The sequence below is a fragment of the Micrasema longulum genome, unplaced genomic scaffold (assembly GCF_059751315.1).
Source record: "Micrasema longulum isolate JH-2025_06_02 unplaced genomic scaffold, ASM5975131v1 h1tg000876l, whole genome shotgun sequence".
NCBI classification, from domain to species: domain Eukaryota; kingdom Metazoa; phylum Arthropoda; class Insecta; order Trichoptera; family Brachycentridae; genus Micrasema; species Micrasema longulum.
Window position 1 is genome coordinate 224,588 of NW_028278068.1, and position 16,795 is coordinate 241,382.

At 33.5% G+C, this 16,795-nt stretch overlaps 1 protein-coding gene across 1 annotated transcript in view; it reads left to right on the forward strand.

Moving 5' to 3' along the window:
• Window positions 1-15,749, forward strand: part of LOC148278468 (protein scabrous-like) — a 69,285-nt gene extending 53,536 nt beyond the window's left edge. Inside the window, exons 3-4 of the mRNA XM_088231365.1 lie at window positions 12,966-13,640; window positions 13,962-15,749. Of these exons, the coding sequence (XP_088087491.1) occupies window positions 12,966-13,640; window positions 13,962-14,696 (1,410 nt within the window). The 3' untranslated portion in view covers window positions 14,697-15,749. The remainder of the gene's footprint in view (window positions 1-12,965; window positions 13,641-13,961) is intronic.
• The last annotated feature ends 1,046 nt before the right edge of the window (window positions 15,750-16,795 follow it).

The following is a 16,795-nucleotide window of genomic DNA, read 5'->3' on the forward strand; positions in this document are numbered from 1 at the left end:
ACTTTTTTTTAAAGTTTAATTTTGTATTATAATCAGTAAATATTTTATACGTAAGCAGTGATGAAAAAAGCATGAGTTTGTCAAGAAACAGTAGGGAAATAATAAAGTTAATGTTATCCATTACCAACTTTGCAATACTCAAGTAGAGGTTGCTATGTTTGCAACAATGCCGATAATTTTAAAGTCAAGTCTTACAAATCACGCCGTATTTTTAACTGACAATGTTAAAATTATTGTAAAAAAATGTATTCTGAATAAGTTTCAATTAATATTTAAATTTTGGATTTTGCCGGGTTTGCAAGTAGTACCCTCAAATATGCATGTTGGAGAAAACATCCAGAACATTGAATGATTGATACCTTATTAAAACTTTGAATGCATGAAGCGACATTCTGTATTAAAATATTTTTTATTACAGGTATTTTCAAATAAATTAATTTATAAAATTATAATACTTACGTATTTATCTTAAGAAAACTAGATTTCCAGACCGTAAGATTTTTCTAGTGAGGTGTTTTCTGCAAATTGACAAATGTCTTTTTTGTGGTCAACACTATTTTCAGGAGGTGAATATATTACAGATTTTTTGGATGAAAGCGGTCTGACTGTTTTTAGCAGAACATAGAATTGACCCTACTGCATCCGATAACACCCATGTCTCATTTTTCCGAAATCGTGGACTGGCTGTTTTCTGCATAACTACATTAGATTAATCCAATGTTGATGGCAACACGTTACCTTGAGAGACAATTCGAATTTAGAATGAAATATTTTAGTAAACTTCATGAATAATTTTACCGACATTCATTCATAACTAGAGCCCAGGAAGTTCATTTTTTGTCTTCCATTATCAAAGCGTCATTGGCTAACTTACATTATGTAACATTCACATGAAATATTGTATTTGCATTTTAGGTTTTATTCCTTGCGGCTAATTATATTCTAAAACACGGCCTAAATTTAATTTTGAAGAAACTCGTAAGATTCGGCGCGTGACGAGATGAAGTACTTTGTGAATCGGATGGTTTATTCAATTGATATAAAACATATAATTTCTTGTACACCAGTAGGATATTTCAACCGGAAAATATTTATTGTGAACGTAGCGATTATTCTATTTTATACAAGCTAAATGCGAAATTCATGGCATATAAGATTTCAGTTGTTATTATTTGAAAACGGGAAAACACAATGGTTTTCTTTTAGTCTTTTAATCATGTTTTTACATTTGAAAATTCATTTTGGTTTTTATTTTTTTACCGTTTTTAGTATCAAAAAATTTGTATGAGAAAGTTCAGTGCTACGGGAAATTAGAAAAAATCTATTTCTCACACGCGATAAAAATAAAATAATTTAACTGGACGGCGAAGTTTCTCGAAAACGTACGAAGAAAATAATAAAAATGAAATTAACATAATTTAACTAATGTGAAATGTGTTACAAGTTTTTAAGAATCAACCGATGATAAAGTGTTGTGATAGATTTCCGATTTCCAGAAAGACTCACCAATCAGCGGAACTCTCCGACTAGAACTTGTGACGTCACAGGCGGAGTGATTTCAAAACTAAAAATAAAAAAAATCATATCGCTGATAAAACGAAATATATTTTGGTTTATTTGATAGTCTATTGACAATAAAAATAAAAGAAAACACTGAACTTCCTGGTTAAGTTATTCGATGAAAATATAATTAGTAAAAAAATTCATTAGTTTCACCATATGACCATATACATTATGGATGATGGACAGGCATACACGTCTATCCTGACATACATTCCTATCTTCTTCCACATTAGTAGATGACCTTCGGCTATGTCTGCTTTTACCATGACCAGACTTGAGATTTTGGTTTATCTGATCATTCCACGTCTATCTTGGTCGTCGTCGTCCTATGTTACCATTCGTTCCCGGCATGTGCACATGTTTTAGCATTATTTCGTCATCCATTTGTTATCCATGACAAACCATCTCAGTGACCCTTTCTTAATCTTTTTTATACCTGCCCCAGATTTGCACTCACGCTTAATTTATAATTTCATCCCGACGTACATTGATTTCCTACACATTAGTCTCACTCTGTTTTCGTTTTCCCTCAACCAGTTCTATGTTTCACTCCCACACATAAATATTGAGACTAAAACTCCACTGTGTACTGCCGGTCTAGCTTCGATTGACATATTTTTACTATCAAACACTGGGCTTAGGCGCCGTTCATTTTGAAAGTAGCTGTGTTTTAAAGTAATTTTAATGTTTAACCCTTCCAGGCCAAAAAGTATCAAGGCTTCTCCGGGTAACATATTTTTTCAATAACTTTTTTATTAATCATTTTAAGAATATATCAAAATTTAAGAATATATCTCACGCACGCACGCCGATTATTCCTACTTTTGACATGTCCATCTTCAAGTATTTGATGGACTTGGTCGTGCCATGTCTTTCTCGGTCTTCCTTGTTTTCTCCATCCATCAACATTTGCATCGTAGATCCTTTTAGCCGTTCTCTCGCTGTTTATTCGCTCTACATGTCCAAACCAACGCAGCACCACTTTCTTGATTCTGTCGACAATACATGTCTCAGCCTTACACACTTCACGGATCTCGACATTTGTGCCCCTATCACACATCGTTTTACCACACATTCGCCCGAGGGATCGCATTAAAAATAATTAAATATGATTATTAATAATATTATTGTTTACACACTTTGTGGAATTTCAAAATGAAGTTTGGTAGATTATTTTAAGTTCTTTATTTAACCTTTCCGAGCCAAGAGGTGAAAAAAATCTGACCCGTTTCTTAACGTACCGGGAATACCCAAGCCAAAATGCTATAAATATGAAATTAAAAAAAAGAAACTTTATGATCGTTATGGTAGCGTTTATAAAACGGTTTCATAATATTATGTTTTTTCATAAAAGGTCGCGGGAGGATGCTAGGGCATAGCGCTTCTATTTATGCAACAGGTTGAACAACACTGATCGAAAGTCTCGCTACGTGTTAGGGTAGTTGGGAGGAGGAAAAAAAATGTGAAGTACGAAATCCGGTTTTTTGTGGTTATGGATGGAAATTTGCGTCCAAATAGCAATAAGCACACGTGCAAACTGACCCATATATCAAAGATTATTCAACTGTAATGTGGGGTAAAACAAATACAATTGGCACGATAAAGTCCATCAAATACTTGAAGATGGACCTGTCAAAAGTAGGAATAATCGGCGTGCGTGCATGAGAAGATGTATGAATGTAGAGAAAGCGAGGTCTGTATGCCAAGATCGAGTGATATGGCGTTCTATCATCTCTGCCTACCCTTACGAGGGAACAGCGTGATGGTTTGTTTGTTTGATTTATTATGTTCTAGTTCATAATAAAAAAATAATGTAAATGAATGCCCCGACACGAATTGTGTCCAGCGAGGTGTTCATAATAGATAGAAATATGTAAATAAAATAAATTAAATAAATTAAATGAATGAAATAAATAAATAAATAAACAAAATAAGTCAAATAAATAAAATAAGTAAAATTAACAAATATATATAAATTATTATATAATAATACACATAAGTATTTTGTGTTAGTAATGAGCTGGATGTCTCGAAAGTTTTTGAGTGAAATATAGGTACAGTGTAAACAGTCGTAAAAAATAATAATGACACAAAAATGATTAAATTAGTCATGTCATTCTCAGTTGACGCCAAGCCCCAGGGTTCAATATAATGTATCAAGTGTTTAGTTACAAAGTAAACCACAATGCATGGTACTAATACGCTGTTTAATGTTTTCACCTAATAAAATTTAATATTCGCTTTAGAACTTCACTTTGTAGAAGATCAATGGGTCCTTATGTCGAACAGAAAGGCATTAACTAATATAACATGCACGTGTGCAGTGAAATTAGCCTGACACTTTCATCGCTAGTCTGTACCTGTTCGGAGTAACGAACCACACAGTCACTCGTGAATAACTTTTGCCTGTTATTATTACTACGGCTCCGGTACTTGGCAACAAAATCAATGATTGAAAATGCACTACATAAACTGATAACCAACCCCACCCCGTGGGCGACAGAAAATGACTACAAAATAAATTTATTTCGCCTGTGTGGAAAATAATTTTTGGACCAGGTGTATTTAATTTAATTTGTCCGTGTACGGGCTGATGAAGAATCTCGGTCTGGGTGTGAAATAGAACGGGAGTCTTGGACGAGTGTTTTCGACTCGATGGCTACTCTCCGGTAAAAATCCTGAAAAGAGAAATCGACTGGAGAAAGTCCGCCTCGTTATGTAGCGTTTGGCGTGCTCGCCTACCATGCATGATGTCCTGGGTTCGATTCCTAGGTGGGTCAACATGTAATATTTGATTACAAGTTGGTTTTACACTGCAATACTCCACTCTACTTGAATTAGCACCTGAAGCGTAAGACTGAACACCTTACCTTCATGCAACACGTGTTCGAGATTTACAGCACGCAGTTTTCCAATTCAGTGCCCTATGCACCATAAGTGCGGATAAGAGTTTTATATAATGATGATGTATTTAAAAGTTTTTTTGTAAAAATTATTTACCTTCACAATAATCTAAAATTGAAAGGTCTGCTGAATTCAACAATGAGTATGTCCAAATGCTTACAGACTAGCTGGATTTCCTCCCTAGGGAGGTATTAACATTTAAATTTATTTCAACAGAGAGGGAAAACATTTTCGAGAAGGGAATGTGGAAGTCCTGGCATTTACAGTGCTTATGACCACTTTACACACTGCGTAACATTCACCATTCTGCCCATGTTTAAACATCCACATTTCCTCAACTCTTCCATCTGTTGACTTTAGTGAAGTATAAGAACTGAAACCTTGAGAAAATGTGGATGTTCAAACATGGGCCGAATGGTGAATGTTACACAGTGTGTAAAGTGGCCACTTAAACCAGCCAATGACAGGTCATAAGCCCTGTAAATGCCTAGACTTCCACATTCCCTTCTCAAAAATGTTTTCCCTCTCTGTTGAAATAAATTAATATCCCGCTGAATAATTACAATTCGTCAGCAGGTTCCCACATTTAAAAAAAATAAATTTTTACTCATTTTAATTTTATTTGAAAAACATCATATTTTATACCATATTTTGTCAAAAATTAAGACTGCCATTAATATTAAAAAAAGCTTTTTCAATTGGAGTATACGTCTAACTGCTGCATTTGATTTACTATTCTTAACATTGTTTGGTAACATGTTAAATATTTTAGGTATACGGTATACTGTATTGCAGTGTCCTTTTGTCATATTAATTACAATATTTAGGAACAGCTAGCCTTTCCGTAGTAGTAAACCTGTTATTGTACCAAAGTGCAATATAATTATAATTTTGATTGCGATACAATTTTGGCCACACTTTTACTTAGGTAATATATAAGTGGTATTTATATTGATAGGTTGTTATTTACAAAAACAAATTAAAGCGCAGCTTTTGTTTATTAGATTTAAACATTTAAAAAAAACCTTTTCAATGTAAGAAATACGGCGAGGTCGATGTTTTTTAATAAAAAAAAACACCTACTCAGGCAGGAAGAGATCAGAAAGAATCTAATTTATTAACAAACAATATTTCGTAGAAACTATTATTGTGCATAATATGTATGAGTTAAGGAATTACTAGATTGTAATAATTAATATTTTGTAATAAATAACAATCTGAACTGAAAGAAAATTTTAATTTATTTCAACTGATTGGGAAAACTTTTTGGAGAAGGAAATATATATGTCTAATTATCTATGCATTTACACGGCTTATGACCTGTAAAAATAACGAAATAAAAAAACAGAGAGAACTCACTTTTAAAACAAAAAATAAAAAACTATTATACGAAAAAAAATATGTTTCTTAATAAAAAAAAAAATGTTTACATTATAAATTTAAGTTGTTTCTATTCACTCATATCAAACACACACTCACCCTGTCCAAAAACCCACCCTCACACCCATATACACTCACACACATATTCACATACCTACCAAAACCACACTCCACTTTTTTACACACGCATCCTCACACAAAAAAACTCGCACACATGGACTTCTATGAATTAATATCTAACTGAACTGGATTTTTATAATTGTATTCATGTGGAAAACTGATTTGGCTTTATTTTATGTTTTTTTAATAATGTGTGTATATTTTTTTGTATTGCTGTTGTTTTTCTGAATAAACAAAAATAAAATAAAATAAATCTACACTTGTTTACATTAGACATGGTACAAATATTTTACATTAAACTTTAAAATAATTTGCTGTTAATAAGTCAATGTATTGGTGTTTCCGATACAATTAAAAACTTGTTATTTATGTAAGTTTATAAACCATCTATTTTTTTTTTCTGGATTATTTACAAAAAAAAGCTCAATTAGTCCCACTAAGCGCACAAACTCTCGTGTATGTATACAAGTGTCTGTTAATAAACACATCCGATTTTTCCCTCGCAAACTTATCTGTGGTGCCATCTTAATTGTTACAAAGAATAACGTATGTATAATTCGTAGAAACAACGTTTTCCTCATGAGAAGTATTGCAAACTGACCGTAATTGAATCGAGTCTCGTACGTAAGTGTACTTATTAGGTAAATCGTGACTACGGAGAGTAATATTTTTCTCAAGGATTCGGGGCCGTAACAAAGGTTCCGCACGGGAATCCTCTAAATTTATTTATCTGGTGGGAATTCGCGAAAATATCCACCGTCCCCCGACAATTAACTAGCTAATCATTTGAGTTTACAATCGCGTGGAAAGTATACACAAAAACGCCACGGATACGAATACGACTTCGTAAACATTCGTGCATTCAAAAAAAGTGGGACTAGTAATTATCTTATAACACTGATATGAAAATACTACCTACATATAAATATTTAGAGGAAACAATAGGAAATTCGCCTTTGATATAGATTCATTTACTTGGGCTACGTGTTTTAATTAAAACTGGAGGGGACATAGGGTGGGATATGGAATGGATATAGGTTCACTGAAATGTATTGGCAATTCATCCTATGAAGGATTCGCCGAAATCTGCTAGCATTAAATGCGTTTACAAAAAACGTTTGTATGTCCTGTGTTGTGTTCATCAAACATCGAAGATTTTTATTGCATGTTTTGTCAAAAATCAACTTCTAGGTTTCATAAAAATATGAGAGAAAAATTCAGCACATGAAAACATAGCATTTAATATTTTTATGATGTTCTGGACTGATTTGTTTTTGCAATATGCGGATCTGAAAAGAGGCCACGAGACCTCTGAAACGGATTTGGGTAAATAGGGGGGATTTAAATGCATTATGTAATTGTTTCTGGACTCGCATCTGAAGCGTGAGACTGATCGCCTAACCTTCAATGTGACAAAAACGATCGAGATACTCTGCGCATAGAGCGCCAACGAGGTGCCCTATTAACCACCGGATGCTGATGGGGGAAATGATTACACAATTTTTATTGTATGTGGCGTACAGATATACATTTAATAAAAAAAAAACAAAAGCTTTCTTTAATAAAAATCTGAGATTATTTTAGATGTAATGGTTTAATTGATATTGCAACAGAAATTAAGGTTTTTTTAAAGAAGGGAATATAGAAGCCTAGGCATCCACAGGGCTTATGACCTGTCGTTGGCTGGTTTAAGTAGCCACTTTACACACTGTGTAATATTCACCATTCTGCCTTTATTTGACGATCTATATTCCATCGATTTTTCCATCTGTTGACGTTATTGGAGCTGTAACCTTTATTTATTAACTTAAATAAGTTGAATCTTGTTATGCACTATACTCGGATTTACGAAATCTGGCGGTCAACAACCCTTTACTTATTCCAGTCCTTTCTAGAACTCGGTAGAAATTAAATCAGTCATTTGAGAAACTCCATAAGTCAGGCTTTTGGCGGATATGACATTGATTTAAAGCGCACTTCATCCCGTTAAGAAATCAGTGTTTTATAAATAAATAATGGCGAATGATAAAAAAATATACAATAACTTACTAATTAGGGACAAATAGAATATCAGAATTGAGTATGCGACCACCAATCAGATTATAGAAGTGAACACTATTTCCCCTCTTCCACAATGATTGGTACCCCAGCATTTTTAGTAAGAAGTCGGTTGGGAAAAGTCGAGGGTAATATTTATTCTCACTGAGATACAGATAGCGTAGATTTAAAGTTTATATTTGAAGCACTAACTTTGTGGTTATTCATTATAATAAAATAAATAAAACAACTTTGTTTTTAACCACTAATTTTTATTTTCCACCGACCGGTTTCAAAGCAAACAAGCTTCTTCGTCAAGGTTTACGTAACTAATGAATTGATTCCTTTTTCATTTTTATCATGTTCACTAAATACTACACATGGACACAATAAATCAAGTAGTTTTTTCTTACACGGGTGGTAATTTGATATCATTATTTTCGAAGTAAGACAGGAGAGGACTAAAAGAAATATTGTTTATTTTAAAAAATTCTCTTCTTGCAACTGGCGGAAATCAAACTCGCGATGAATGAACCAGTTTCACAGTTGGCCGTCTAATCAACAGGCGCCTATGTATCACATAGGTCATGTGGCGTTTAAAGTGGCTTTTTTTGGCATTATGGCATTTTAAGATGAATCGGCGAGTCCTCCTTAGTGTTGACATAATGGAAATATCTGCTGAATGTCATTGTGGTATTTTTTAATAAACTTTTGAACAAGTGCTGTATTTAAATAATGCAGAATAAAGCTACGTACATTGCAAAGTTAATAATAATTGTTGTTTGAGTGGATCTTCGCAGAACCACAGAAAAAAATGCAATTTATTTACTTAAATATACAAATGAATGTTTTTTTTTTTTGTAGATTACCTATAAAAAAATTACCGCTCGCAACTGGTATCTAGTATTAAGGAAGAACTCATATTAAACACAATACATGTCTAGTCTCAACATGTTATTTTTTAAAAAGGATTAACCCGCTAATCCGCTATTAAGAGACTTGTCAGCTGGTGGGAAAGAGGGGATATTGAAGCAGGTTATGAAAAATACACCACAACACTCAGACCAATTGAGAAAGAAATCTTTCTTGAATTTTATTTTGCAACTGGCGTGAATCGAACCCGCAATGTCAGTTTCACAATAAGCCGTCTAACCAACTGCTACGAAGCTCTCGTTTTCGCGCTTGTACACAAGTATTACGCCGTTTACAAAAATATACTACACATTACATTTTCACCCATCAAATTTTACCCCCAGTTTTGTTATTAACTCATAATGAAGCTTTTAATTACTAATCAATACACTCAAAGGGAGACATGCATGTTTAATGCTTTCAAACATGAGTTAAAGAAATAAAGACAAAACGAAATGTAGCATAATTTTAGATTTGTCTTTAACGCTATTACTTACAGTTTTACTGTATATGAAATTTTATGTATTTGAAATAATATGTGTAATTATATTAATTTCATTACATATTTTCTACAAAAACGAAATGATAATTATGTCTGTAGCTACTAATAAAACGATGTATTATGTTTTTATTGTACTTACATATTACACGGTATTCGAAATTATGATAAACAAAACTCCAATATTTTATTTATTTTTATTTTATTTGTTCATATTTTTTTCCATTATAAACTTTGATTAATAATAAAAATAATGTGACCTCACTGGGGTTACCCGTGCCGAGGACACTTAACAATAATTTTTTTTAAATAATTACATTTAAGAATAAACAATGAAGACTTAATAAACCGAGATAATTAACAAAGTGTTCCGACAGTTTTAAACACTACGTATTTATGTTTATAATTCATTTATGTACATCTATGCTATTTATATTACAAAACGAACCATGAAAGAACAAAAACATAGCATAGGCTATTCAGACATTTAATTAGGATAATTTGATAGTACGGATGTACATGAATTTTATAAATTTTTGGAAATATTGTATTTGATAGTAAAAAAAAGTCTTAAAATAAATTTGACAAATATATCGATGATGATAAACCCTTTTGATTAAAGAATACCGATGTCGAGGTGTTCATAAACCTTGTAAATTACTGGACATCATTATTTAATTTTCAAATATTTTTTTTTGTCTTTTTTTTACTTTACTTGTTTTCATACAAAAGTATTCCCGTATTTCCTCCCTGGATTGTGGCACTGGAGCAGTGATTTTTTCACACACTATAGATACGAGTGTTTGCCATTGGCTTGTTTCTGTGGTTTTGCTTTTTGAAAGCGCCCAGTTTTATTTGCCGTTTTCGAACGTAGGATAAAAACGAATAAAATGAATAATTTTGAAAAACAGAAAAGATACCCACACAGTTAATTAATTCTGATAGTATTTCTGAAAAAAAAACAAAATAAAACCAATCAGATCGGTTTAGATTCCGGGTGCAGAAAACGGGACAGCGAAAGGTCGACTTGAGTTAGGCATAATCAGTCCGACTTGCAGTTGTCTTTTTTGCACGGATAGAAAAACAATGATCATAATAATATCTGTTCATCAAAATTGTCTGGAACCGCGTATCCTTCATCAATGCCAATGGGTCAATACGGCACTTAGTTACTTTTTTACAAATATTTTGTGGATAAAATGTTATTATTGTTATTTATACATCAACGGTTCAAATAAACTTTTACAAAAAAACGTTTTACAGAAATAATCACAGCAGTGAACAATAATTATGTAGTATAGAATATTTAAGATTAAACAATTTAGTAAACATGAAAAATAAAAATGTGAGATCAGCGTGAACGGAGATATTCTGAATCAGGTAGAAGAATTTGTGTACCTGGGAAGTATGTTTACTAGGGACGGAAAGGCCGATAAAGATATTGAAAGGAGGGTGAGTGCCGGGAACAGGGTGAACGGTGCACTAAAATCTACTTTGGCAAACAAATGTTTATCGCAGGAGGCTAAACTAGCAGTTCACAACGGAGTTCTAGTTCCAACTCTAATGTATGGGAGCGAAGTATGGAATTGGAAAAATAATGATGAAAGTAGGTTGAATGCTGTCGAAATGCGATCCCTCAGGCGAATGTGTGGTAAAACGATGTATGATAGGTGCACAAATGTCGAGATCCGTGAAGTGTGTAAGGCTGAGACAAGCATTATTGACAGAATTAAGAAAGGGGTGCTGCGTTGGTTTGGACATGTAGAGCGAATGGACAGCGAAAGAACGGCTAAAAGGATCTACGATGCAAATGTTGATGGATGCAGAAAACGAGGAAGACCGAGAAAGACATGGCACGATCAAGTCCATCAAATACTTGAAGATGGACATGTCAAAAGAAGGAATAATCGGCGTGCGTGCATAAGAAGATGTATGAATGTAGAGGAAGCGAGGTCTGTATGCCAAGATAGAGTGTTATGGTGTTCTATCCTCTCTGCCTACCCCTACGGGGAAACGGCGTGATGGTTTGTTGTTGTTGTTGTTGAAAAATAAAAAATCAAAAAAAGTAAGAAAGAAACAAAACATCCCCAAATAAAAAATAACACTTAACATGATAAAATTTTATGTTCTAAAGATAAATTTTACAAAGTAAAGTAGATAATAATTTTAAATAAAAATCAAAGTGGTTAGTATTCATCTGGGTAATAATAAAAAAAAGTTGCAATATATTTTAACTCAATTTCAAATTACATGTTCATCTTTCGGATTGATTCGATTTTTTGCTGGCGATACTGTCGGGCGCTTCAGTTTTTAAAAATCCAATTATTTGTCGAAGCGGTCGCGGCGTATCAGACAGGTGCTATGTAGTTACGTGGAGATCCCCCTCCACGGGTCTAGTGAGCATTCGAGGCACAACACCCACACACCCGCAGACAAAACACCGATCTATATAATATAACCCACCAGTACTCGGAAGCATGCAGTGTACAATTAAACTACCAACTGCCGCTTTCTCAAAGAGTTTAAACTCAAAATCAAACCGTAAATATGTATTTCATTTCATTTATTTATTTTTATTTACATTGAGAACATTACAGAGTATCCAAATTCTCCACACATAACAAAATATGTGAAAAGTCGGAATAATCGACGTGCGTGCATAAGAAGATGTATGCATGTGAAGGAAGCAAAGGAAGTGTGCCAGGACAGAGTGGTGTGGCGTTCTATCCTCTCTGCCTACTCCTCCGGGGAAATGGCGTGATGGTTAGTTAGTTAGTTAACAAAATATGCATATCAAATCAAAAAAAAAAAAAGTAAATTGACATACATATTACAATTTTGAAATTTCCCTCCTAAGAGTAATCCCACTGTCATGAAATATATCGACGTCCGAGGCGATACGATTGAATAACACGATCGCTTTACCTACCGGCATAACCATTGGCAGGTTAGTTCTGCATCGTGGTAGATAGAACAGCCTGTGTTGCCTTTGTTGAAGATAATTATCGGGGACAAATAGACCGAATTCATTCAGAATATCAGAATTATGTATGCGACCACCAATGAGTTGAAAAAAGTGAACACCCAAATGAATATTCCTTCTCCCCATCAATGATTGGTAGCCCAGCGTTCCTAGTAAGAAGTCAGTCGGGAAAAGCCATGGGTAAAATCCATACTCCTGAGATACAGATAACGCAGAATTTTTGTACCCTTTCTATCATTAAGGAATACGTAGTTTGATTTGGCGACCAAATATCAAATGCATGGTGTATAAAATTCATGTACTTTAATTAATTAATTAAATTGACTTGAAATGTGAAATCAATTCTAATCTCATCGTTATTTTAACAACCCGTTTTGAATTCGATGAACTTAATGATTTTCTCATTTTTCTCAAAATGATCTTGTTTTTATCTAGTCGATTTACAATTTGTCAGAAAAATAAAAAAACACTTGTGCACTATTTTGTTTGAGTATTTTTGTGTTTTGTTGATTAGCGATACGCTGTTAGATTTCAATTATAATAATGTAAGTTTTTTATTTGTTACAGATTAAAGTAATCAACGTAGAACACAAGATGAGCTTCATGTCGTTCAATGCTCTAACCCAAAAATGGGCAAAGCAATCACAAGCTGCAAACACTAATGACTTAACACCATCTCGCAAGCTAAGGCACTTCCATTTGCTGAGCAAGCAAGTAAGGGATCTAAAAAAGTCCTACACTAAGTTGAACTCTGCGCAAAACCACTTGACTGATCAAATAATCCGCCTCCAAGCGAAGCTTGAAGCCTTCGCGGGAGAAAGTTCTGTCTTGGAATCGACCAAGATCCAAGACATAATGGAAATTCAAATTCAACAACGTCATATGATTCAAAATATTACCAGCGACGTAGGCAACTTTAACACTCTGCATAAATCGATGATGCAACTATTGGAAAATATGGAAAACCTGGAAGAAAAGGTGGACACCACTTTGCCTCAGTTCAAAAAGGAAATATCCAAACTCGACGTTGACATGGCACAACTAAATTCCCACCACGATTACTTGCAGAATAACCACGAAAGTGTTCGTCAGTCTGTTAAGGCTATTGCTGTCAGCGTGTCGAATATGGTCGATAGGGTAGATGCAGATCACGTGATGCTAGAAACGCAAAATAAGTCAATTAGCCACCTGGAGAACCAGGCTAAACTACACTTCTACCGATTGGCCGATCACATTACCAAGGTAATTTTATTTTTTTTGTAATTTATTTTTAAAATTATTATTTAAAGAAACATAAAAAATCATCATTTAAAAATCGTTAATGAGATCTATATTGTCTTCTATTTTTTTTATTACTGCTTACACAATTTGTTAGTGGCTTGACAAAAAAATAATAAAACATTTATTCTAGACAGTTTTTATTTTCATTTTAATTTAGTTTATAAGTATTTTTTATGATCATTGTAAAATGTAAAATAAGTTTGATATTTTATACCATTCTGCTTTTTCTTTGATAACTATTCGTAATAATAATAATGTACTAATTTACAAACTTCGTTTCAGACTGAAGCCCTGCAAGCTCAAAACGAATCTACGCTTGGTGTTGAGGATATGCCCGAGCTGATCGGAGAACTAAAGGAGCTGAAAGAAGTGGAAAGAGAGTATCACGACATTGTCAAGCACCTGCCGAAAGATTGCGGGGACAAAACCCTACAAGCGACCGCGGGTAACGTTCTCATTGCTCCCGGAGTCGGTCCCGCCGTCGAAACCTATTGCAACAATGGCTGGACTCTCATGCAGAGTCGCTTCAACGGATCAGTTGACTTTAACAGGAGGTTCCAGGAATATTCTGACGGATTCGGAAGTCCCAACGGAGAGTTCTGGATTGGGAACGACGCTTTGCACCGTTTGACCAAAGACAACTGCACGTCCCTGAAGGTGAATATGCGCGATATCTACGGCAACTACTGGACCGCTAACTATCTGGAATTCAACGTAGGCTCTGCCAGCACCGGCTACCACCTCACCGTGGGAGGATTCTCAGGAAACGCCAGCGACGCACTCAACTACCAGAACGGCATGGAGTTCTCCGCCATCGACAGGGACCGCGACATCTCTAACTCTAACTGCGCCGCCAGTTACGAAGGAGGATGGTGGTTCTCGCACTGCCAACACGCTAACCTCAACGGAAAGTACATTCTGGGCCTGACTTGGTTCGACTCCGAGCAGAATGAATGGATCGCCATCGCCAGCAGCCGCATGGAACTGCAGACCAGGCCAGGGTGCAAAGCCGACTAAACTTTCCGGAAACCAAAACACTGTCAGCAAATTGATTACCCTATACGCGTTGTTGAAATGATAACTTTATTTACCATTAACCAAAGATTCATTAATGTTTAAACCAAATCTTTGAAGATGATTATGTATCAAAGATAATATTATAAAGTTACTTTTTAAGATTAAATTATAATCATAGAATTTGACCTATTTAAACTTAGAATATAAATATGTGTGTTAGTACCTATTTTTAATATCATCTTTAACTTAAATATATGTACTTAAATTGCTTCAAGATTGCGTTTGCCAAGAAAATGTTCAGTTCTAATTTCGCCAAATATAAACCTTGCTTCAAAATTCAAAAAATTAAACTGGAACTCGTAATATATATTTTTAATGCATCAAACAAAAAGCACCTTTCTTCTAAATTTTTAAAAATAGTAAAACTTTGGGTATAAACTAAAATACAGTTGTATATTATGATCAACTGTTTAATCAATTAGTGCATTCTAATCCTATAGAACCCTGCCAAAAGGTTACGTTTTCTTATATTATACTATTGGTCGATATACTGCGTGGCGTGAAAGCATCAAAACGAATGCATTGCCATCGATACGTATCGATAGCCTTGTTACTACATACTAAGAAAACTTTCCTTGAGGATCGTTTTGCCCGAGTTACGAGTTATCTATTCATTTAGAGTCGACCAACAGATTCTGATAATTGAAAATAGATATAAATTCATTCGTATTAATCCAAAATAAGCATACTTGAAGGATGAAGTTTTATCGTATTGCCATATTACCTTACACATTGATGTATAATTATTAATTAATTACATAATTATCCGTAGGGAATACCTACATAGGAGCGACGAGTGTTCAGTCAAAGAAAGCATTTGTTAAGAGATTATTGGTAGGTATAAGAATATTTAAAAACAATCTCGTACTGATAATAATTATGTAACCTTGTAGAAGTAGAACGAGTACTTAATGTATATGATATACGAAGATATCTATGTGTTAAAGTCTTATTGCTAAAAGCAGTAAATAAATAAATATTAAAAATTAAAAATACGTTTTTTACTTAACAACCCATTACTTTAAGCCAGCCAACGCAGTACACGAGCTCAAAAAATGTGACATATTTATTTATTTATTTACGGTTCCATGAACCTTTTACATAATTATAATAAAACCAGTGAAAAAAAAATACAACAAAAAATAACATAATATTTAAAAAGAACAAAAACATCGAGAAAAGTATACAATTGTAAACAGTATTTAAAAATAATAAAAAAATATTACATCTGTAACATATATAAATATTTACCTTTATAAAAGAATGGTTAATAAAAGAAAATAGCTGTTTTTAAAAAAGAGAAAGAGAAGAAGAACAAAAAGAAAGTATTTTAAAAGGAAAGTGAAAAAGTTTACTTTATGGTTTACATCAATATTAATATTAAACAATAATAAATGTAAAAAATAATTATACACACATTATTTGAATTTTAAATTGTTAATTCTTTTTCAAAACACAGGACTTGATCATCAGCGGCGTGGAATAAAATAAATCTAAATCATCACTGTATTGATTTGCAAGTCGCTTCATGCGAATAATCGTCGAATTCAATGAATAATTAGTACCATGATGATGACTGTAAAACAAAAAAATAAGTCTTGTTGGTCTATGTGGAATACGAAAGTTAATTACAGTTAACAGTTCGGGGCAATCTATTTGGTTATTTAATAATTTATAAATAAATAAGAGGTCATTTATTGTCCTCCTGCTTGACAGTAATGGTAATTGATTTATTTGAAGCAGTCATCAGGGATTTATAATTTATTTGTGACACAGGTAGACCTAATTTAAATTGAATATATCTTTAAAAAATTCTCTGTACTCGTTCAAGATCATATGAGTTGCAGTAATAAACAGGACTCCAAACTGCAGTCGAAAGTAAAATTAAAAATATTCTAATAACTAAGATATACACGAGACGTAACATGATTAAATAACCCTAACGGGTTTTAAAAAACAATAAACAATAAAAAAACACTAAAACCGATTTTCAAATAGGCTTTTCTAGCTTCTTGTCAACAAAGCGTAACTGGTAAAAA